This window comes from Phyllobates terribilis, unplaced genomic scaffold, assembly GCF_046119375.1.
Source record: "Phyllobates terribilis strain yellow unplaced genomic scaffold, ASM4611937v1 Scaffold_4__5_contigs__length_816908805, whole genome shotgun sequence".
Lineage (NCBI taxonomy): Eukaryota > Metazoa > Chordata > Amphibia > Anura > Dendrobatidae > Phyllobates > Phyllobates terribilis.
In genome coordinates this window covers 483,368,558-483,394,851 of record NW_027362764.1, presented here as the reverse complement: position 1 = coordinate 483,394,851, position 26,294 = coordinate 483,368,558, and the positions used below count along the sequence as shown (strand labels likewise).

General features: G+C 44.5%; 1 protein-coding gene across 1 annotated transcript in view; it reads right to left on the bottom strand.

Moving 5' to 3' along the window:
• The window catches only part of BMP6 (bone morphogenetic protein 6), a 269,942-nt gene extending 245,577 nt beyond the window's left edge, over positions 1-24,365 (bottom strand). The window contains exon 1 of the mRNA XM_073678742.1: positions 22,795-24,365. Coding sequence (XP_073534843.1) covers positions 22,795-23,242 — 448 coding nt within the window. The 5' untranslated portion in view covers positions 23,243-24,365. The remainder of the gene's footprint in view (positions 1-22,794) is intronic.
• Between the last annotated feature and the right edge of the window lie 1,929 nt (positions 24,366-26,294).

The window sequence follows — 26,294 nt, the reverse complement described above, 5'->3', positions numbered from 1 at the left end:
CGAACCCGGGGTCCGCGATGCAGCCTAGAAGACTGCGGCCGAACACCTTCCGGGTAAGAAGGTAAAACAACCAACTAATATATAAATCCCTCCAGTGTTACTGCACACCGAGACGGGAAAAGGGATTTGCACTATCTCCGTTAACTGCACGAGAGATGTGCGACAAATAACGTAACCCTATTAACTGCACAGAGGCTACGCAGCAAACGCTAAGTAGTGTGTGTGACTCACGCCGGCGTATACGTGCTCCCAGCCGGTGTGCGACCGGACTGCGGAGTAACTCTCCATGTGGCTAACAGGCAGTGCCAGGAATACGGAGTCTGCAGTCTGCTCGGGGTATATAGCGACCCCCTTGTCGAAGCCAGACTGTCAAACGGAACTACCTGCCTCCCTCCAGCTAAGACGGCCTATCCCCAGCTAAACCGGCCTGTCCGAAGCTAGAGCAGCAAGAGAGCACGTGGAGCTCAAACAGGTGCCAGGTCACCGGATCAGCTGATACCAAAACACCAATCACAGTCGGCCATGTCATGGGCATGCTCAGTGCAGTGCATCCTGGACTTAGGCTGTAGCAGCCCTTGTTCCCCTCCGCAGCCAATGCTTAACACTACTAGGAACAAGGACCCGAGAGACAGCCTGTACTTCTCGTGCACTGGCTAGGCGTTGGGACTGACGGTGATGCTAAGCAGCATCTGCCCTGGCTGGACCAGAATGGGAGACCACAGATGATTCTGACCCAATTTCAGGTCCAGCAACCGCCCAACACCTAACATAACCTTCTTGGGTTTATATGGATACTACACAAGATTCATAAAGGACTTTGCGAAGATGGAAGCACCCCTGCATGAGTTGTTGAGGGGTGGGGGCGGTCCCAAAAGTTGTCCAATCCAGTGGGGGCAGAGGCTAGAAGAGGCCTTCCAGACACTGAAACTTGCATTAAACTAATGCTCACATCTTGGCCTACGCAGACTTCTCAAAACCATTTGTGTTATACACTGACGGAGTCTACGGTCTGTAAGCTGTGTTAGACCAGGTCCAGGAAAAACAGAAACAAGTGATTGCCTATGCTAGTAAATTCCTACGGGACACAGAGAGAAACCTTGAGAATTACAGCTCGTTCAAACTCAAATTACTGGCCCTAGTGTGGGCCATAACTGAAAAGTTTGTGGAGTATCTGTCGGCAGGGCTGTGGAGTCAGTATAAAATGGATCAAACAATTAAACAGTTCTGGACTGCCCATATGTCATGTATATGGAAGCTTCTGATAGACTTTTTGGCAACATCTCAGTTAATTAGAGACACACCTGTGCAAGTATTTTAATGCACACCTGAAACACACTGCTTCTTTGTGTAGCATTATGGGAAAGACTAAAGAAATTAGCCAAGATATCAGAAAGAAAATTGTGGACTTGCACAAGTCTGGCTAAACCTTGGGTACAATTTCAAGATATCTGAAGGTGCCTTGTTCATCTGTAGAAGCAATTATACACAAGTACAAACAAGATGGGAATGTCCAGCCATCATACTGCACAGTAATGAGACGAGTTCTGTGTCCCAGAGATGAACGTGTTTTGGTCCGACATGTGCATATCAACCCAAGGACAAAAGCAAAAGACCTTGTGAAGATGATGGCAGAAGCTGGTAAGATTGTGTCAATATCCACAGTTAAACGAGTACTGCATCAACATGGGCTGAAAGGCCACTCTGCCAGTAAGAAGCCATTACTCCCAGGGCTGTGGAGTCGGAGTCATGGAGTCGGAGCCCATTTTGGTGGAGTCGGAATAAAATGGATCGACTCCGACTCCTAAAATATAGAATAAATTGGGTACAGTAGTTTAATGCAGTTTGTGGGGAATATTTTTTCATAAGAATTTGGGAAAGTTTTGAAATGTCCTATAATTGTCTGTCCTATTCCTGATCTAAGAGTCTAGACTTTTAGCTGAGATGAATCTGTGCTACAGTAAATTTATCACTTAAACATGAGCCATGTATGAGGGAGTTGGAGTCGTGGAGTCCGTGTCATGGAAATTGAGGGGTTGGAGTCGGAGGTTTGGCTTTCCGACTCCACAGCCCTGTCTGTCGGGGTCTGAAGTTCATGTGTGGACTGACAAAAACCCGCTAGCTCATCTAGAAAATGTGAGTGACGAGTGACCCATGAGTGACCAGTCCAGGATGTGGACGAAGAATTGGAGGGAGGGAGATGAGACCCCAGACTTCAGACATTTTGCAACAGCTTTAATGGCTTCTCAAGAATCCGGGGGAGAATACTGATCAAATCGAGTGCTGTGGTGCCCAAGGGACAAATGGGTACAACTTTAATTGTCAGATCAAGAGCTATCAAAGCTCTGGAAGTGGGTGACCCTAGGCCAGAAGCCCAAGGGTGAAGAGAGAGAGGCATTGTCTATCAGTGCCTTACAGACACTAGGGCAATAGAAACGACTCTGTATGAAAAATTACCTGTTGAACAAGTGGATACAGTTACCAAGAGAATTCGGAACTATGTAGCAAGTAATGATTTCAGAACGGATGGCATCCAGCGTGGTGAAGGAAGCTCATGAGAGGGGTGCCCACTTCGGAACTGAGAGAACCTTTCAATGGCTACAACGGCTCGTGCACTGGCTACAACTGCGTCGGGTGGTAGAGGAAGTTTGCCAGAAGTGCCATTAGCGTGAATTGACTAAACCTCCTGAACAGCAAGATCCTACACAAGTCATAAGGACGTCTGAGCTGCCAGAAGTGTTTATGGTGGACTACCTCATGATCGGCCCATTCCACAATGGTTGTGAGCATTGCCTGGTGATGACGGATCACCTCATGAAGTACACAGTCGTGACCCCTACCAGGAATCAGACGGATGAGTCAGCGGCCTGAGTAATCTGCGTGACTTCATCCAGGTATCCAGGAGTCCAAAGAGGATCCATTCCGACCAGGGTACATGCTTTCAAGGGAGAGTCATGGAAGAACTACACCGTCTGTATGGCACTGCGAAGTTCAGAACAATACCCTATCACCGAGGGAAATGGGGCATGTGAACATTTCAATAGAACGTTGCTACAGATGTTGAGGATGTTGGAAGATGACCAGATGATGAGTGCTGTTCGGAATTAACGCCTGTGAAATCACTGAGCTTTAACTCGATCCAGAAGAAAACTGCACAAGAATGAATACTTCCACCTGGGTGCGAGAACATCGACACAAGATGCAGACCTTGATGCGTCTGGTTGGGCAGAAACATAGAAAAGTAGAGTTGGAAGGGACCACCAGGGTCATCTGGTCCAACCCCCTGCTCAATGCAGGATTCACTAAATCATCTCAGGAAGATGTCTGTCCAGCCTCTGTTTGAAGACTTCCATTGAAGGAGAACTCACCACCTCTCGTGGCTGCCTGTTCCACTCATTAATCACCCTCACTGTCAAAAAGTTTTTTCTAATATCTAATCTGTATCTTCTCCCATTCAATTTCATCCCATTGCATCTAGTCTTTCTTTGTGCAAATGAGAATAAAGCTGATCCCTCTACAGTGCGACAGCCCTTGAGATGTTTGTAGACAGCTATTAAGTCTCCTTTCAGTCTTCTTCAGAGATTCCAGGAGATAAGCCACCCTCATGTGACTCCAGTGAAGGAGATGCCACTGCAACCAGGGGATCGAGTATTGATATGAGCAAAGCACCCTAGGGGCAAGTTACAGGCAACTTCATCTGGAGACAAGGAGAGTGCAACCCAAAAATCCAGTGTATGAGGTTCGACCCGAGGGAGAAGATGAGGCACCAGGAAGAGTGGTACACCGTAACATGCTCCGTCCCTGTATGCCTGAAAGGGAGAGATTGACGAAATCTCCGAAAAAGCAGAGTAATTCTGCACCAATAAGGTTTGCAGATGATGCAGAAGAAGGGTGGGTAGTACCTACAGTGCCAAGAGCAGTAACACTTACCACTTCAAACCAGCTATGAGGATACATCAAGGACTGAACTCACAGGAGGGGTATCAGGAGGCTTGAGTGCTTCAGGAGAAACAAGTTAAGAGCCTCGCAGAACTGAGCATGCCAACGCTGGTGTTCCATCCACAAGGTACACAGAGGATCACTTCATCTGGCATTACATAATGCAGGAGAAACAGGAATGAGCTTGGATACTAGCAACACTAGAACCGCATCCGAGGAGCATCTAGGGAAAACGTTATCTTACCCGAGGACTTGCAAGCTTAAAGAGAGGAGGAATGTAAGAGGATTAAGGACTTCTGTAGCTGAGTGTACAGTGAAGCTTAAATAAGCAAACAACGCAATCTAGCGGCCAGAGCTTGTAAGAACAGAAACAAAAAGAGAACAAGTAGGAACCATAAAACAAGTGTGAGTTGCCGGGGAAGAACTAAGAGAGGGAAACAAGGTCATGTGATAACTGTGTCACAGCTAAGAATACTAAAAGGCCCAGGGGAGCAGAAAAGGGGAGGAGTTGATGGCTGAACCTGAATCAGGACAAATGTATGGAAGTAGCTGAACTGGCTTATAGCCGCATCTACCAGCAGACAGACCTGTGAAGTGAAGCCTCAGCCTTGAGTGAGGACGAGAGATCTGAGAGAGAGAGAGATGACTAGAGGGATTGAGACAACCCGAGAGAGGGCGCCGATTAGAGGAATGGAGGAAGGAGGATCCAAGAGAGAGAACCGACTAGAGGGATCGGGATGACCTGAGAGAGTGAGACATTTCAGAGGAATTGAGAGAGAGAGACGATCAGAGGAATCGAGAGAGAGAGGGAGCCGATAAGAGGAACTCCGGTGACTGCGGTGTAAATTACCGTACAGAGGGGACATGGGGCCACATTTCAAGTAACGGAGGCAGTCAGAATAAACGCATTGCTGAAGTGACTAGTTGATAAGGGACTTGCAGATAGGGATGAGCAGACCCATGGAAGTCCGGGTTCTGGTACCCGACCCAAACTTTATTCCAAAGTTCGGTTCAGGAACCAGAACTGTACCCGAACTTGAACCAGAATCCATACCCCATTGAAAATAATGGGGACCTAACCTTTTGAGCTGGAAAATTCTCTCTCTCTTTCTCTGTACTGGGCTTGCCCCGGAACTGCAAACATTGCAGCGGACTTCCGGGAAAAGTCCATGTTCGGCGTTTAGCACCGGACACCAACTGTCTGGGACGAACTCCAATCTTTGAAGTTCAGATTCGCTCATCTCTACTTGCGGCCTAACGGAGTAGTAGCACTGAGTCGCAATAGGGCCTGTACTGAGATTGTTACTGCTGATGTACTGACTAAGCGACAATGGTGAAGTGTACGAGACTAACTGTGAAGCACTATAAACCAGGGTTTTAGGACTGAGACGTCATTACTCGTCATAATTGTTTGTTGCCTTGTAAGATAGCGTTTTCACTGTTAGAATTGTTATAACAACTCCCATCCCCAAAAAGGGGTCATAATTTCCATTGTAAAATACTTCACTGCATTCCAATAATTTGTCAATCCTTCCTTATTCTGTATCTTAATCACCTAAACCTTTGTTAGATTAATAAATAAACTTTGGTTAGGTTACCATTGTGTCTTCATCTTCTGCGCTGTTGCATCCATGCACCTGTTTACACCACCCTCGACGACCAGCTTCTCCCAGTGCTGTTGCAGGTGATTGACAGGTCTCTCCCATAGTGAGAGATCTATCAATCACCTGGAGCAGCATTGGGAAAAGCTGGCCAGGGGCGATGTTGGACTAGTCTCCTCTCTGGCTATAGTCCCCTTCTGGATCTTATTACTACATTTCCTACGACACACTAGAGCGTTTGAGAACATATCGTGCTGGCTGTTATCGTGCCTGGCTCTAATTCATTGTACCCATGGTTTGGGCAGCATAAATAGAGCGACAGGTTCCCTTTAAGGAGGATCGTGATTCAGCATTCCTCAGATGATGTAAGCAACGGGGTTATCATGTCAACAATAAGCGATAAAATCTGAAACCAGAAACAAAATCCAATATGAAAAGCAGGAAACTACAATAATAAAATATATGGCAAGAGGACAGCCACCGTCAAAATTCCCTGCTGAAAAGGAAGGTCAGCAGCTGCCTTCCTTTCAGCAGTTTTCTTATCACACTTGGAGAGCTGAAAAAATGTCTATTCACTATGTACAAATGTGAACCTCATTTGACTGGTGGAATCATTCCCGAAATATTGACATAGAGCCCAGAACATTATACTAATCACATGTTCTCTCTCCTGAGAACACTACTTACCTGTTGAGGCTTCAAAAAATCATCAATCCTCTAATAATTGCTAACAAAAAAAGGCAGTAAAAGAAGAAATAAAATGTTCTTAATTGAACAAAGCAAGTACCAAGTGCCTTAGTGTCCGGTATTATATGCTTATGGAAATGGAGCAGCTGATAATTTATGTCCACTACACTGGGCTCTGCTTTCCTGCAACTCTTTGTCTTTCCTCTCACAATGTTGTGATAGGAGAGACAGACACCTGTTGGGAGAGCTGTCCCAAGTTTTAAAAAGTGCCCCCCCCCTGTAAAGAAAAAAAACACTAACATTCTAATACATTTTGGCCCCTGATTCATCAAAGTGTGTAAGTCAATTGTGGCATAAAACACTTTGAAAAGTCGCAAATTTTTTTGCAACGCAAATTTGCAAAACAATTTTGCAACTTTTGCCAGTTTTACACCAGTTTTGAGGAGCTTTGGCAAAATGGGCATAGCTAGGTAGTGTGCCAGGGCAGGGGACAGGGTGTTTCTATGGCCGCCGCTCCAATTAATCAAAAGTGATGGCGCTGCGTAAAGATTTCAGGTGAAGAGCATGGAGGGTCATGCCACCGATAAGCTGCATTGAATTCATTCATTGACCCCCAGATGAAGGCTTACGCCAAAACATGCGTAGGAGCTGGCAGCACTATAACCCACAAATAGGTACTGTATATGCTTTCATTACTTAGCCTCAACTATGCGCTGGGTTAGCAGGTGGTCTTGCAGGTCACTAATTTACGAGATTAGATCTCTATGTGACCATTTGTTCCTAGCTATGGTTGTATTGTAGAATTCACCTCACGCATTCTTTGTACTATGGGTTTGTGCTGTCCTATTGTAGTTTCCCACTATTATTTTTTTAATCTCTGTGTGTGTTTGTGGATTTTTATCCCTTTTTTGTATTCAATAAAGTTTTGCTTATTTTTACATTTTCTGGTTCTTGAGTCCCTTTTTCTTTATCTGATTTGAGTTTCTCTTATACTGAACCATTTATCATTTCTATGGTGGTTTGGGATACCCAAGATTAGGTATTAGACCTTGTAGGAGTATTTCAAAACTTTGATACAACTTCTCAGTATTAATTGAATTCATTAAGTGGCATGAATGAATTTGGTGCATCTTGTTCTTGCACACCCCCCATTAAGACTGATGTATGAAATGCCAGCGTTCATTTATCGAGGTCTTTTATGTTTTTACACATTTTTCTAACCCTAAATAGATTTAAGGCAGAGGTAATAAAATAGTTGCATAAAAAAACACAAAAATGTAATAAAAAAAATAAAAAATAATTACAACAATGTAAACTTTAAAAAAAGACAACAATTTTATATTGGATTTCAGAAAAAAACTGAAACATATAATAGAGGGCCAAAGATCAAACTATAATTACATCAGTATTTTCAATATCCATGCAATAATTCTAAAGTTGATGCTTGATTGGCCAGCAGATCTGTACATGGATAAATTTTGGGGCCCCCAACATTTGTAGCCAACATAGGTTTATCTCCTATGCTGTGGATTAGGTGATTAGTGGGAAAGACCCTTTAACAACCCTCAGTAAATGAATGTGTGTAATCTTCTGATTGGATTGAGGCAGTTAATGCACGATTGAAAATAAAAGTATATTAGTAAATTTTATATATCTACAAGAGGAACACAGTTACACATTTCTAAAGGGAAAGGGAAAACCAGGTTTTTGCTATGTAATCTCAGCAAAGCATGATGTAGGGGGGCAGAGACCCTCAATCCAACAATGTATCACTTACTGGACTGCATGGTGCGGTTTTGATAGGATCCCTGTTTTCTCTGCTACAGACGTTGCAGTGCTCTGAATGCTGAGCACTGTATAACCCACCCACACCACTGATTGTGGTCACACAGACCAAGAGTACTACATGGCACAAGACACCTAGTCCTCCAGTGGTAATCTCCTGATGATAAAACGCTAATTTTATTGAAACAGCAAGACGCAGCCTAGTAAGTGGCACATCACTGCAATCAGGGTCCCAGCCCCTACAGCATCCTGCTCTCAGATAACACAGCAAAAACCTGCTGGAAGAGTCCCTTTAGGTAGACTATGTAGATAATCCCTTAAATTGCCTTCTCATAACCCTGGACTTCATCTTGTAACAGACCTTGATCTTCTGCCTATGATGCTTGACTTTGACCTACCGTATATCAATCTCCAGCTCATAATTACTGTCAAAAGGTTTTTTGCTCTTCAACACCGAGCAGTCCCCAGACACATACCCAAGAGGGGAAAAAAAGGAGAGTGTTGAATATTTTGGCACAAATGAGAAACGAGAATGGGTTTGGAGAAGAAATAGTAAAAAAAAGTCTGGAGAGGAATTGAGCTGATATCCAGTCATCAGTTGTTGCTGCGGTCATAATGCTAAGAATAAAAAGTGTGATTGGCGCATATCAGGAAACCAAGGGTGGAAAGTTTGGTATTGACCTCACAGATCATGTGAAAGTCTGCCGCCTCTTGTATTAATAATAATGTATCCTAATGGTTCTGCTCTAGAATGGACTGATACAAAAGAAGTAGAATAGCTCACAAGCACTCCTAACAATAGGACTGAACGACTTCCAGATTTTTTCTAGCTTCTTGTGTGCTTCTCTTAGGCTGTTTGCTAGGAAGTGCAGATATTCGTTACTATTATTTTAAACAGGAAATAAAAAATGATGAGTTGCATCATGTTCACAATCCGAGCAAAACGTCTCTCACATACCAGCACTTATTTTATTTCATCTACCGGTATTTATTTTTCAATTTAGCCATTATATGTTATAGGAATGCTGTTTAAATATGAGAGCCGCTATTGATATTCTAGGACTCCCCCAACACCCATCCTGGGAAGTAACATGCTGGGTAGAAGTGCTGACAGCAGTATATTTAAAACTGCAGAACATTTATAACTGTTATGTGAATGAACTGTTATTGTTATGTAGAACAATAGAAGATCTAAGATGTAACATGAATAATGTGGAAAGAATCCACCCTAAACCGGCAAAACATCATAAAATATTTGCTAGAACATTCACATTCAAATCAGCATATTTGCGAGCGTACAACTACTACAAACTGTAATAAAACTGTTATTATACTCCTATTGTTTCACAGATTGCCCATTTTGTTAGTTGAAGCACTATATATATATGTTTTATTTTTTTAGCATTTTCTGCCTTTTAGCAAGTTTGCTTCTACATTTTACATTTATTGGGTATGAGGGGGAACTTGAAAACCACTAATAATATATCATACATAGGATCCATCCTGACCAAACACAGGTATTATTAGATGTTTCGCTACAATTGACTCCAAGTTTGGTGGGAGTCTGATAGATGAAACCACTAACGATTGTCAGAATGGGGGGGACCTCTGTCCCTAGTTTGAATGGAGCTGCACTCCGCATGCTTGACCACCACTCTATTCATTCTCTGTAGGACTGCTAGGCATAGCCAAGCATGTGTAATTCCGCTTCATTCAAACTGGCATACCCCTTTAAGGTTAAAAACACATTAGAATGAACATCTGCTTAACCTGGCAATTAAGAGGGACCATGTTACTATTGAATGTGTTTGATCATGTCCTGGTGTATGGGCGAAAGGCTTGGAAGGTTGTTTGGAGGACAGTTAAACCATTGATGGTGTATGGCTATATTTAGGGCAGGTTCATACCCAGTGTAGGCTTTAGAATTAACGAGTCTGTGTAACAGAGCAACTATTAAAACTGTTGTCTTCCACATAATTGAGCAACCATTGATCAACATAGATGTCGTTTACGTCTACAAATTGAAGAGTAACCCAATATTGTATATTTACGACAGATATCTACAGAGTGTACCATAAATGTATGACAGATGTGGGTTCCCACTGTGAGGACCCTCATTTACCTCAAGAGTGGGGCCCTGTGATGTGCCGGATCCAAAGAACATATGGCTGTGCATGTGCAGCCCACTCCTAATGTGAGATCTCAAAAGGAATGAGCAAGCATGCTATTGTTGATATCCCTAGCCATCTACACAAAAGCTGGTAGTTTCCATCCTCAGCAGCACAGACAATGACTTCTACATCTTGAAATGCTTTCTCATCACCAAGTGGCAAACATGGGGAGCAATAGCTGACAATTTACACACTGTGAATATTCTTATGTCTCAGCATTGGATGACCCCAAAAAGTTGGGCACAATGTCTAGCCCTCATTGACCTGCTTCACCATACTACTCATTATGAGCCTTGGTTGATTTTACAGCATTTTCTGAATATATTGCAAACATTCCCAACAATTAAACATTGCCAACCTCAGTCCTAGTGATCGATGAAAAATGTTATTTCATAAGCTATCTCTGCCTTGTAATAGTTAAGACCTAAGTAGGCTTGTACTTGTCAATAGCTCTGGAGATCTGGTACCTAGTAATTAATTTTTAGATGCTCCTCTAAACCCTTTGTGCAACCTAAGTCTTTCTTAGGTACCGGTGTTGGGGAGGTTGCAGGTCATGCCAGCTGGTAGCAGCCAGATGATGGGATCTGGAATGAGTGATGCTCTGTTTGGTAGAGCTGTAGTGCTGCTGCTCCACCAATCACTGCAAAGAACACTGACATACACAGTCGAATAAGCGCTCCTCATTTAGAGCGCCCCTGGAAATGTGAAAGGCGAAACATAGAGCAGCACTACTTGATATGGTGAGGAACCTTATGACTTCTCTAGATATACACTGGCCAAGACTCTTGATTGCAGTGATGACCTGCATCTCCACATGTGTCAGGGCTACTCTTCATCATTTTTATGTTATAATGGTGGTTATCATTATGCTTGCTTTACAAACCTCCTCATCACTGTCCCCATTGGGGCTCACAATCTACATTCCCTATCATTATGTCTTTGGAGTGAGGGAAGAAACCAGAGCACCTATAGGACACACAAACATGGGGAGAACATGCAAACTTCTTGAAGATGTTGACCTTGGTGTAATTTAAACCCAGGACCCCAGCGCTGCAAAGTGCTAACCACTGAGCCACCATATCTTTCTGTATGTATCTCTGCAGGACGAGGTGCTATGCATTCTGGTAGTGTTCTATAAAATAGTATACATTTTCTATGGTAATAGGACCTGCCTGTCCAGTTCTGCCTCAAGTACTGAGCACTGTATCACCGTATTCCACCTATAATGTGTATGGGACTGATTATGCAAGTGTATGGTTGTGACTTGGCTATTAACCTACTTATTTGCTGTAAAAAGCCATTATAAAGAATTATTGATACTGGTGCATGAATGTATTAGTACATACAGTATTTATACAAAACGTTGCAGGATGCCAGAGGTATGACTAGTGGAGAATATGCAGTATGTATGGTTGGCTTCTTGTTACTGGATAGACATCACTATAGATAGCTGTGCCACGCTTTAATATGTAGGTCATGTATCATGGCAAGTATCATACATATGATAAGTATATATAAGTGTATTGTGTGATTATTGATACATGCACTGCAGGGTGTAATATAACTCATTGTTATTTTGCAGTAGTTTCTTTCCATATATCGTGCAGTTTATATACATCAATTATAATCACCTACATTTTTAATGTGCAGAAATTGCTATCCAGACACATAACCAGTCACTGATATAATTTCTCATGCTCTGAAAATCCTGTTATTTTCCACTATTGATAGCGAAGGAAAGATCTGTTTATACATTCCACCAATGACATTTATGTTAGTGACGCCAAACAAAAATAAACTATATTTATATTGTTTATCGTGGATTGTCTTTATAATGGGCTTGACGGCGTCAGACCTGCACTCTGTGACCTTATCCTAAAAATGGCAAATTATTGGTATGATCGTTCAAAAAATAGTATATCATGACAATAATTGTACAATCTAAGTAGACTTTTAATGGGACATATTTGTAGTGCTTAGTGCAGCAAAAGCTATGAATACAGCCCTGGACCTACCATCAACTACTAACTATGAATACAACCCTGAACCTAAGACCAACTACTAGCTGTGAATACAGCCCTGGACCAATAACCAACTACTAGCTGTGAATACAGCCCTTGACCTACAACCAACTACTAGCAGTGAATACAGCCCTGGACCTACAGCCAAACTACTAGCTATTAATACAACCCTGGACCTACAACCAACTACTAGCTGTCAATACAGCCCTGAACCTACAACCAACTCCTAGCAGTGAATACAGCCCTGGACCTACGACCAACCACTATGAATACAGCCCTGGACCTACAGCCAACTACTAGCTGTGAATACAGCCCTTGACCTACAACCAACTACTAGCTGTGAATAAAGCCCTGGACCTACAATCAACTACTAGCTGTGAATACAGCCCTGGACCTACAGCCAACAACTAACTATTAATACAGCCCTGGACCTACAACCAACTACTAGCTGTGAATACAGCCCTGGACCTAGGACCAGCTACTAACTATGAATACAGCCCTGGAACTACGACCAACTACTAGCTGTGAATACAGCCCTGGACCTACGACCATCTATTAACTATGAATACAGCCCTGGACCTACGACCAACTACTAGCTGTGAATACAGCCCGGGACCTACAACCAACTACTAGCTATGAATACAGCCCTGGACCTACAACCAATACTAGCTGTGAATACAGCCCTGGACTTCCGACCAGCTACTAGCTGTGAATACAGCCCTGGACTTACAACCAACTACTAACTATGAGTAGAGCACTGGACCTACGACTAACTACTATGAATACAGCCCTGGACCTACAGCCAACTACTAGCTATGAATACAGCCCTGGGCCTACAACCAACTACTAGCTATGAATACAGCCCTGGACCTACAACCAACTACTAGCTGTGAATACAGCCCTGGACCTACAACCAACTACTAGCTGTGAATAGAGCCCTGGACCTACAACCAATTACTAGCTGTGAATACAGCCCTGGACCTACAACCAACTACTAACTATGAATACAGACCTGGACCTACGACCAACTACTAACTATGAATACAGCCCTGGACCTACAACCAACTACTAGCTGTGAATACAGCCCTTGACGTACAACCAACTACTAGCTATGAATACAGCCCTGGACCTACAACCAACTACTAGCTGTGAATACAGCCCTGGACCTACAACCAACTACTAGCTGTGAATACAGCCCTGAACCTATGGCCAACTACTAGCTATAAATACAGCCCTGGACCTACAACCAACTACTAGCTGTGAATACAGCCCTGGACCTACAGCCAAACTACTAGCTATGAATACAGCCCTGGACCTACAACCAACTACTAGCTGTGAATACAGCCCTGAACCTATGGCCAACTACTAGCTATAAATACAGCCCTGGACCTACAACCAACTACTAGCTGTGAATACAGCCCTGGACCTACAGCCAAACTACTAGCTATGAATACAGCCCTGGACCTACAACCAACTACTAGCTGTGAACACACCCCTGGACCTACGGCCAACTACTAGCTATTAATACAACCCTGGACCTACAACCAACTACTAGCTGTGAATAAAGCCCTGGACCTACAATCAACTACTAGCTGTGAATACAGCCCTGGACCTACAGCCAACCACTATCTATTAATACAGCCCTGGACCTACAACCAACTACTAGCTGTGAATACAGCCCTGGACCTATGACCAGCTACTAACTATGAATACAGCCCTGGACCTACGAACAACTACTAGCTGTGAATACAGCCCTGGACCTACGACCAACTACTAACTATAAATACAGCCCTGGACCTACGACCAACTACTAGCTATGAATACAGCCCTGGACCTACAACCAACTACTAGCTATGAATACAGCCCTGGACCTACAACCAATAGTAGCTGTGAATACAGCCCTGGACTTCCGACCAACTACTAGCTGTGAATACAGCCCTGGACTTACAACCAACTACTAACTATGAGTAGAGCACTGGACCTACGACTAACTACTAACTATGAATACAGCCCTGGACCTACAGCCAACTACTAGCTATGAATACAGCCCTGGGCCTACAACCAACTACTAGCTATGAATACAGCCCTGGACCTACAACCAACTACTAGCTGTGAATACAGCCCTGGACCTACAACCATCTACTAGCTGTGAATAGAGCCCTGGACCTACAACCATCTACTAGCTGTGAATGGAGCCCTGGACCTACAAACAACTACTAACTATGAATACAGCCCTGGACCTACGACCAACTACTAACTATGAATACAGCCCTGGACCTACAACCAACTACTAGCTGTGAATACAGCCCTTGACCTACAACCAACTACTAGCTATGAATACAGCCCTGGACCTACAACCAACTACTAGCTGTGAATACAGCCCTGGACCTACAACCAACTACTAGCTGTGAATACAGCCCTGAACCTATGGCCAACTACTAGCTATAAATACAGCCCTGGACCTACAACCAACTACTAGCTGTGAATACTCCTGGACCTACAACCAACTACTAGCTGCGAATACAGCCCTGGACCTACAACCAACTACTAGCTGTGAATACAGCCCTGGACCTACGACCAACTACTAGCTATGAATACAGCCCTGGACCTACAACCAACTACTAGCTATGAATACAGCCCTGGACCTACAACCAATACTAGCTGTGAATACAGCCCTGGTCTTCCGACCAACTACTAACTGTGAATACAGCCCTGGACCTACAACCAACTACTAACTATGACTACAGCCCTGGACCTACGACTAACTACTAACTATGAATACAGCCCTGGACCTACAACCAACTGCTAGCTGTGAGTACAGCCCTTGACCTACAACCAACTACTAGCTATGAATACAGCCCTGGACCTACAACCAACTACTAGCTATGAATACAGCCCTGGACCTACAACCAATACTAGCTGTGAATACAGCCCTGGACTTCCGACCAACTACTAGCTGTGAATACAGCCCTGGACTTACAACCAACTACTAGCTGTGAATACAGCCCTGGACCTACAACCAACTACTAACTATGAATACAGCCCTGGACCTACGACCAACTACGAATACAGCCCTGGACCTACAACCAACTACTAGCTGTGAATACAGCCCTTGACCTACAACCAACTACTAGCTATGAATACAGCCCTGGACCTACAACCAACTACTAGCTGTGAATACAGCCCTGGACCTACAACCAACTACTAGCTGTGAATACAGCCCTGGACTTCCGACCAACTACTAGCTGTGAATACAGCCCTGGACTTACAACCAACTACTAACTATGAGTAGAGCACTGGACCTACGACTAACTACTAACTATGAATACAGCCCTGGACCTACAGCCAACTACTAGCTATGAATACAGCCCTGGGCCTACAACCAACTACTAGCTATGAATACAGCCCTGGACCTACAACCAACTACTAGCTGTGAATACAGCCCTGGACCTACAACCATCTACTAGCTGTGAATAGAGCCCTGGACCTACAACCATCTACTAGCTGTGAATGGAGCCCTGGACCTACAAACAACTACTAACTATGAATACAGCCCTGGACCTACGACCAACTACTAACTATGAATACAGCCCTGGACCTACAACCAACTACTAGCTGTGAATACAGCCCTTGAACTACAACCAACTACTAGCTATGAATACAGCCCTGGACCTACAACCAACTACTAGCTGTGAATACAGCCCTGGACCTACAACCAACTACTAGCTGTGAATACAGCCCTGAACCTATGGCCAACTACTAGCTATAAATACAGCCCTGGACCTACAACCAACTACTAGCTGTGAATACTCCTGGACCTACAACCAACTACTAGCTGCGAATACAGCCCTGGACCTACAACCAACTACTAGCTGTGAATACAGCCCTGGACCTACGACCAACTACTAGCTATGAATACAGCCCTGGACCTACAACCAACTACTAGCTATGAATACAGCCCTGGACCTACAACCAATACTAGCTGTGAATACAGCCCTGGTCTTCCGACCAACTACTAACTGTGAATACAGCCCTGGACCTACAACCAACTACTAACTATGACTACAGCCCTGGACCTACGACTAACTACTAACTATGAATACAGCCCTGGACCTACAACCAACTGCTAGCTGTGAGTACAGCCCTTGACCTACAACCAACTACTAGCTATGAATACAGCCCTGGACCTACAACCAACTACTAGCTATGAATACAGCCCTGGACCTACAACCAATACTAGCTGTGAATACAGCCCTGGACTTCCGACCAACTACTAGCTGTGAATACAGCCCTGAACTTACAACTAACTCCTAGCTGTGAATACAGCCCTGGACCTACAACCAACTACTAACTATGAATACAGCCCTGGACCTACGACCAACTACGAATACAGCCCTGGACCTACAACCAACTACTAGCTGTGAATACAGCCCTTGACCTACAACCAACTACTAGCTATGAATACAGCCCTGGACCTACAACCAACTACTAGCTGTGAATACAGCCCTGGACCTACAACCAACTACTAGCTGTGAATACAGTCATGGACCTACGGCCAACTACTAGCTATAAATACAGCCCTGGACCTACAACCAACTACTAGCTGTCAATACAGCCCTGGACCTACAACCAACTCCTAGCTGTGAATACAGCCCTGGACCTATGGCCAACTACTAGCTATTAATACAACCCTGGACCTACAACCAACTACTAGCTATAAATACAGCCCTGGATCTACGACCAACTACTAGCTGTGAATACAGCCCTGGACCTACAACCAACTACTAGCTGTGAACACACCCCTGGACCTATGGCCAACTACTAGCTATTAATACAACCCTGGACCTACAACCAACTACTAGCTGTCAATACAGCCCTGGACCTACAACCAACTCCTAGCTGTGAATACAGCCCTGGACCTACGACCAACTACTATGAATACAGCCCTGGACCTACAGCCAACTACTAGCTGTGAATACAGCCCTTGACCTACAACCAACTACTAGCTGTGAATAAAGCCCTGGACCTACAATCAACTACTAGCTGTGAATACAGCCCTGGACCTACAGCCAACCACTAACTATTAATACAGCCCTGGACCTACAACCAACTACTAGCTGTGAATACAGCCCTGGACCTAGGACCAGCTATTAACTATGAATACAGCCCTGGACCTACGACCTACTACTAGCTGTGAATACAGCCCTGGACCTACGACCATCTATTAACTATGAATACAGCCCTGGACCTACGACCAACTACTAGCTGTGAATACAGCCCTGGACCTACAACCAACTACTAGCTATGAATACAGCCCTGGACCTACAACCAATACTAGCTGTGAATACAGCCCTGGACTTCCGACCAGCTACTAGCTGTGAATACAGCCCTGGACTTACAACCAGCTACTAACTATGAGTAGAGCACTGGACCTACGACTAACTACTAACTATGAATACAGCCCTGGACCTACAACCAACTGCTAGCTGTGAGTACAGCCCTTGACCTACAACCAACTTCTAGCTATGAATACAGCCCTGGACCTACAACCAATACTAGCTGTGAATACAGCCCTGGACTTACAACCAACTACTAGCTGTGAATACAGCCCTGGACCTACAACCAACTACTAACTATGAATACAGCCCTGGACCTACGACCAACTACGAATACAGCCCTGGACCTACAACCAACTACTAGCTGTGAATACAGCCCTTGACTTACAACCAACTACTAGCTATGAATACAGCCCTGGACCTACAACCAAGTACTAGCTGTGAATACAGCCCTGGACCTACAACCAACTACTAGCTGTGAATACAGTCATGGACCTATGGCCAACTACTAGCTATAAATACAGCCCTGGACCTACAACCAACTACTAGCTGTCAATACAGCCCTGGACCTACAACCAACTCCTAGCTGTGAATACAGCCCTGGACCTATGGCCAACTACTAGCTATTAATACAACCCTGGACCTACAACCAACTACTAGCTATAAATACAGCCCTGGACCTACGACCAACTACTAGCTGTGAATACAGCCCTGGACCTACAACCAACTACTAGCTGTGAACACACCCCTGGACCTATGGCCAACTACTAGCTATTAATACAGCCCTGGACCTACAACCAACTCCTAGCTGTGAATACAGCCCTGGACCTACGACCAACTACTATGAATACAGCCCTGGACCTACAGCCAACTACTAGCTGTGAATACAGCCCTTGACCTACAACCAACTACTAGCTGTGAATAAAGCCCTGGACCTACATCAACTACTAGCTGTGAATACAGCCCTGGACCTACAGCCAACCACTAACTATTAATACAGCCCTGGACCTACAAACAACTACTAGCTGTGAATACAGCCCTGGACCTAGGACCAGCTATTAACTATGAATACAGCCCTGGACCTACGACCTACTACTAGCTGTGAATACAGCCCTGGACCTACGACCATCTATTAACTATGAATACATCCCTGGACCTACGACCAACTACTAGCTGTGAATACAGCCCTGGACCTACAACCAACTACTAGCTATGAATACAGCCCTGGACCTACAACCAATACTAGCTGTGAATACAGCCCTGGACTTCCGACCAGCTACTAGCTGTGAATACAGCCCTGGACTTACAACCAACTACTAACTATGAGTAGAGCACTGGACCTACGACTAACTACTAACTATGAATACAGCCCTGGACCTACAGCCAACTACTAGCTATGAATACAGCCCTGGGCCTACAACCAACTACTAGCTATGAATACAGCCCTGGACCTACAACCAACTACTAGCTGTGAATACAGCCCTGGACCTACAACCAACTACTAGCTGTGAATAGAGCCTTGGACCTACAACCAGTTACTAGCTGTGAATACAGCCCTGGACCTACAACCAACTACTAACTATGAATACAGACCTGGACCTACGACCAACTACTAACTATGAATACAGCCCTGCACCTACAACCAACTACTAGCTGTGAATACAGCCCTTGACCTACAACCAACTACTAGCTATGAATACAGCCCTGGACCTACAACCAACTACTAGCTGTGAATACAGCCCTCGACCTGCAACCAACTACTAGCTGTGAATACAGCCCTGAACCTATGGCCAACTACTAGCCATAAATACAGCCCTGGACCTACAACCAACTACTAGCTGTGAATACAGCCCTGGACCTACAGCCAAACTACTAGCTATGAATACAGCCCTGGACCTACAACCAACTACTAGCTGTGAATACAGCCCTGGACCTACAACCAACTAGTACCTGTGAACACACCCCTGGACCTACGGCCAACTACTAGCTATTAATACAACCCTGGACCTACAACCAACTACTAGCTGTCAATACAGCCCTGGACCTACAACCAACTACTAGCTGTGAATACAGCCCTGGACCTATGACCAACTACTATGAATACAGCCCTGGACCTACAGCCAACTACTAGCTGGGAATACAGCCCTTGACCTACAACCAACTACTAGCTGTGAATGCAGCCCTGGACCTACAACCAACTACTAGATGTGAATACAGACCCGGACCTACAACCAACTACTAGCTGTGAATAAAGTCCTGGACCTACAATCAACTACTAGCTCTGAATACAGCCCTGGACCTACAGCCAACCACTAACTATTAATACAGCCCTGGACCTACAACCAACTACTAGCTGTGAATACAGCCCTGGACCTATGACCAGCTACTAACTATGAATACAGCCCTGGACCTACGACCAACTACTAGCTGTGAATACAGCCCTGGACCTACGACCAACTACTAACTATAAATACAGCCCTGGACCTACGACCAACTACTAGCTATGAATACAGCCCTGGACCTACAACCAACTACTAGCTATGAATACAGCCCTGGACCTACAACCAATACTAGCTGTGAATACAGCCCTGGACTTCCGACCAACTACTAGCTGTGAATACAGCCCTGGACTTACAACCAACTACTAACTATGAGTAGAGCACTGGACCTACGACTAACTACTAACTATGAATACAGCCCTGGACCTACAGCCAACTACTAGCTATGAATACAGCCCTGGGCCTACAACCAACTACTAGCTATGAATACAGCCCTGGACCTACAACCAACTACTATCTGTGAATACAGCCCTGGACCTACAACCATCTACTAGCTGTGAATAGAGCCCTGGACCTACAACCATCTACTAGCTGTGAATAGAGCCCTGGACCTACAACCAAATACTAGCTATGAATACAGCCCTGGACCTACGACCAACTACTAACTATGAATACAGCCCTGGACCTACAACCAACTTCTAGCTGTGAATACAGCCCTGGACCTACAACCAACTACTAGCTGTGAATACAGCCCTGGATCTACAACCAACTACTAGCTGTGAATACAGCCCTGGACCTACAACCAACTACTAGCTGTGAATACAGCCCTGGACCTACAACCAACTATGAATACAGCCCTGGACCTACGACAAACTACAAACTATGAATACAGCCCTGGACCTACAACCAACTACTAGCTGTGAATACAGCCCTTGACCTACAACCAACTACTAGCTATGAATACAGCCCTGGACCTACAACTAACTACTAGCTGTGAATACAGCCCTGGACCTACAACCAACTACTAGCTGTGAATACAGCCCTGGACCTACAACCAACTACTAGCTCTGAATACAGCCCTGGACCTACGGCCAACTACTAGCTAAAAATACAGCCCTGGACCTACAACCAACTACTAGGTGTGAATACTCCTGGACCTACAACCAACTACTAGCTGTGAATACAGCCCTGGACCTACAACCAACTACTAGCTGTGAATACAGCCCTGAACCTACAACCAACTACTAGCTGTAAATACAGCCCTGGACCTACGACCAACTACTAACTATGAATACAGCCCTGGACCTACGGCCAACTACTAGCTATGAATACAGCCCTGGACCTACAACCAACTACTTGCTGTTAATACAGCCCTGGACCTACGGCCAACTACTAGCTATGAATACAGCCCTGGACCTACAACCATCTACTTGCTGTTAATACAGCACTGAACCTACGACCAATTACTACTGTGCACTTGATATTTTCCTCCGCTTTACATTTTAGCCTCCAGAATTTCAGGCTTTTCGTCTCTCTTTCTGGAACCCTTTACCACAATTAATCTGTTTAGATACCTAAAATCAACCTAAATCTTTGCCTCCTAAGACTAAGCGAAATCTGTCTCCTAATCTAAACACACTTGGTATTCACTCATCCTTTGGCCATTTTTAGATGTGTGAATTACGGGGGCATTTGACCACAGGTCTAATGACCTGAACTGACAGTTTCATATGGATCTATAAAACTGAAACTGTCAGTCCAGCTCATTAGACCCCCTGTTGGACCGGGACTTACTTCTGTAATAGACTCACTTATGTTAGAACTTCTTGCTATATACAGTAGATTGTAAGCTCTTATGGACAGAACTCTGTTTTTGACTATCTTGCAATTTTTTATCAGCACTACAAACTACCATAATACTGTATAAATCAACCATAACAATAATAATGACGATGCCAATATGAGTTGTCTGATACAAGTCCACTAGTCACAATGGCAAGTACCCAATGACAATAGCAATATATTATTCACTCTAGACCTATGTCAAAAAACTGATGGCTTCTACAACATTGACTAAAAACTAATCTAAATCTAAAGAGGCAAAACTACAAAGGAAACAAACTAAAGAGAGAAAACAACATAGTATCAAAATAGACAAAAATGAATTAACTAAATATATTACTGTACAATAAATGAATAGGGTCAAGAGATGACAGCAAACCCTTAGATACATATACAGCGTACTAGTAGTGATACCCATACACCTGACTAAGCCTGTCCTCACCTGATCTGCTGTTTATGGTGTCATTGTAGTAGCTACTATTACATCACAACCACTAGAAATGCATTGTCATGTGCAATCTTTCCATTGTCATCTTGAATGCCCATACCATCATTTAATGGGACACTGCCACTCTGTGCACATACAGTACTGCTATCGACAGTGGAGATATTGAGCAATGTGATTCAATTCCAGTTTATTGAATAATTAGCATTTAAATCTGAAATTCCACAAAAATAAACAGATTTCCAATTTATTGTGTGTTTCCCACATGTTTCTTAATTAGATTCATGCGCATAGCGAAAAAAAAGTAACATTGCTGGCAATGCTGGACAATAAATCTCTCCCATATGCAATGCATACATGTAAGTCTGGAGGATAATATTCAGTGCAGATTGCAACAAATGAAAAAGAAATAATATGAAAAAGATCACTCCTAGAATATAATCATATGGATATAGTATATATAGTTATATAGATCTATTGTATATAGTCATATGGATATAGTATATAGATCTATTGTACGTAGTCATATGGATCAATTATATATAGTCATATAGATCTATTGTATGTAGTCATATGGATCTATTATATATAGTCATATAGATCTATTAAATATTATATATCCTACATAATCACATAGATTTATTGTATATAATAATATGGATCCTTCCCCGGTTATAGAAGTGACACTCACCCAGGTTGACAAAACTCATGACCATGTCAGCATCATTGAGGAATGCGCTGTCCTGCTGGCTGCTCAGGGGGCTGCTTAGGAGACTCTTCACCTGATGACTATGTGGGGGTCTGTGTGACCAACCCTTCATGTCCATTGCTTGCTCCTGACCAGACATGGCATTATACAGGTCCAGCATGAAGAGGGGTGCAGAGTTCAGTTTCCCAGGTTGGTGCTGCTGGGCAGGGCTGAGTCCATGTAGGGGTCTAGGTCTATGGGGCAGACCTAGGATGGAGAGGATCTCCTTCTGCATCTCCCTCTTCTCGTGGTTCTTCAGACGTCTGTACACAAAGCCACTGTCCATATTAACTCGTCTGCTGCTTTCTACCAGTGCCCCCTGTGCCAGGGGTAGCAGTATGAGGTAGGAGAGCCAGAGTGACCAGGAGAAAGGTAGTGGTGCCCTCTGCATGCTCCCTGCTCCCAGGTACCCACTATGACTGCCTACTGAGGATGCCCCACACACTGCACTGCAGGGACCATCTCATACAGCTCCCTCTGAGTGCTGCCCAAAATCTTTGTACGGAGCAGTGCACCTGTGCTGTCAGTTCTTCCCTCCACTGTGCACCTGTCAGAGCTGTACCGCTGCTGTCAGTCCTGTCCTCCACAATCCACCTGTCTGTCCTGTCCCTGTGCTGTCAGTCCGCTCCCCCACAGAGCTCCTGTCTGTCCTGTACCGATGCTGTCTGTCCTCTCCTCCACAATGCACCTCTCAGTCTTGTACCGGTGCTGTCAGTCCTCTCCTCCACAATGCACCTGTCAGTCCTGTATAGGTGCTGTCAGTCCTCTCCTCCACAGTGCACCTGTCAGTCCTGTACCACTGCTGTCAGTCCTCTCCTCACAGTGCACCTGTCAGTCCCGTACCACTGCTGTCAGTCCTCTCCTCACAGTACACCTGTCAGTCCTGTACCACTGCTGTCAGTCCTCTCCTCCACAGTGCACCTGCCTGTTCTGTACCGGTGCTGTCAGTCCTCTCTTCACAGTGCGCCTGTCAGTCCTGTACCACTGCTGTCAGTCCTCTCCTCACAGTGCACCTGTCAGTCCTGTACCACTGCTGTCAGTCCTCTCCTCCACAGTGCACCTGCCTGTTCTGTACCGGTGCTGTCAGTCCTCTCCTCCACAGTGCACCTGCCTGTTCTGTACCGGTGCTGTCAGTCCTCTCTTCACAGTGCACCTGTCAGTCCTGTACCACTGCTGTCAGTCCTCTCCTCACAGTGCACCTGTCAGTCCTGTACCACTGCTGTCAGTCCTCTCCTCCACAGTGCACCTGCCTGTTCTGTACCTGTTCTGGCAGTTCGTTCCTCTTCAGATATGTGAGAAAACACTCATCACAAGTAGGACACTGACTGCAGCTGGGGAGGAATGAGTTAAAGCGGGTGTAGTGCAGCTCTTCTCCGGAGTCCTGAGCACAGAGGCTGCCTTCTTCCTCGTGTCATTCAGCCTTGGAAGTGGAAAACTTCATACAGGTTTCAGCGGACTCCCTCTTCCTTCCATCGCAGATTACTGACTCACTGCTCCAAAACCAGGATTTATGGACTACAATACTGTATGCACTAGAGACACCTGCTGGTCAGAGAGAAGACTGCACTACATGGGAGACACTACTGACAGTTCAGTACATGGGGGTCCTCGAGAACAGAGTCCTAGTGGGCCCCTCTTTGCTTTCTATTTTTTCTATTCGCCTTCCAAACGGGGTTGCCAACTTGACTTATCAAAAATCACGGACACACAATATTTTTTACAGACACATTGGAAATCCATAATAAATCATTATGATTATAAGTGATACATACCTACAGCTCATAATTCTGATATGTAGATATCAGCTGCATTCACTGTAAACCAGGTATGTCAAACTCAAATATACAGAGGGCCAAAATTAAAAACTTGGGACAAAGTTCTGGGTCAACCTTGATATTTATTTAAAAAAATGTCTACGATTGAGAAAGTTTTTCCTTATCATCAAATATAACGATGAAACTTTTCATATGGAAACAAACTTAAAGGGCTTGTCCCATGAACAAAGTACATTTTAAATAATAGATCTCAGAATAAAATTAGCACATAATCACAAATGAGGCATACTGAAATAACTTAATGTTATGTAAAAGCAGTGAAAAGCATGTAACCCAATGGCCTAACTTAAATATGTACTAACAAAAGGATAAAAAACCTTGAATTAATAAATACAGATAATAAAGTAGGATGCCGACAAAAGTAACCCCCAAACATAGTATGATACCCCCTACAGTGAATTCCTTCACACTATACCCCCCTGCAATTTATGCTGACCCATCACAGTATGATGCCCCAACTGTGATCCCCACACAGCCCTCCACACAGTATAATGAGCCCCACATAGTCCACCATACAGTATAATGGGCCCCACATAGTCCTCCATACAGAATAATGGTCGCACATAGTCCTCTATACAGAATAATAGGCCCCACAAAGTCCTCCATACAGAATAATGGCCCCACATAGTCCTCCATACAGAATAATGGGCCCCACATAGTCCTCTATACAGAATAATAGGCCCCACAAAGTCCTCCATACAGAATAATGGCTCCACATAGTCCTCCATACAGTATAATGGGCCCCACATAGTCCTCAATACAGAATAATGAGCCCCACATAGCCCTTCATACAGAATAATGGGCCCCACATAGTCCTCCATACGGTATAATGGGCCCCAAATAGTCCTCCATACAGAATAATGGGCCCCACATAGTCCTCCATACTGAATAATCGGCCCCACATAGTCCTCCATACAGTATAATGGGCCCCACATAGTCATCCATACAGTATAATGAGCCCCATATAGCCCTTCATACAGTATAATGGGCCCCATATAGTCCTCCATACAATATAATGGGCCCCATATAGTCCTCCATACAATATAATAGGCTCCACATAGCCCTCCACACAGTATAGTGAGCCCCACATAGTCCTCCATACAGTATAATGGGCCCCACATAGTCCTCCCATACAGTATTAAGGGCACCGCATAGTCCTCCATACTGAATAATGGGCCTCACATAGTCCTCCATACAGTATAATGGGCCCCAAATAGTCCTCCATACGATATAATGGGCCCCACATAGTCCTCTATACAGAATAATGGCCCCACATAGTCCTCCATACAGTATAATGGGTCCCACATAGTCCTCCATACAGCATAATGGGCCCCACGTAGTCCTCCATACAGAATAATGGGCCCCACGTAGTCCTCCATACAGTATAATGGGCCTCACATAGTCCTCCATACAGTATAATGGGCCCCACATAGTCATCCATACAGTATAATGGGCCCCACATAGTCCTCCATACAGTATAATGGGCCCCACATAGTCCTCCATATGATATAATGGGCCCCACATAGTCCTCCATACAGTATAATGGGCCCCACATAGTCCTCCATACAGTATAATGGGCCCCACATAGTCATCCATACAGTATAATGA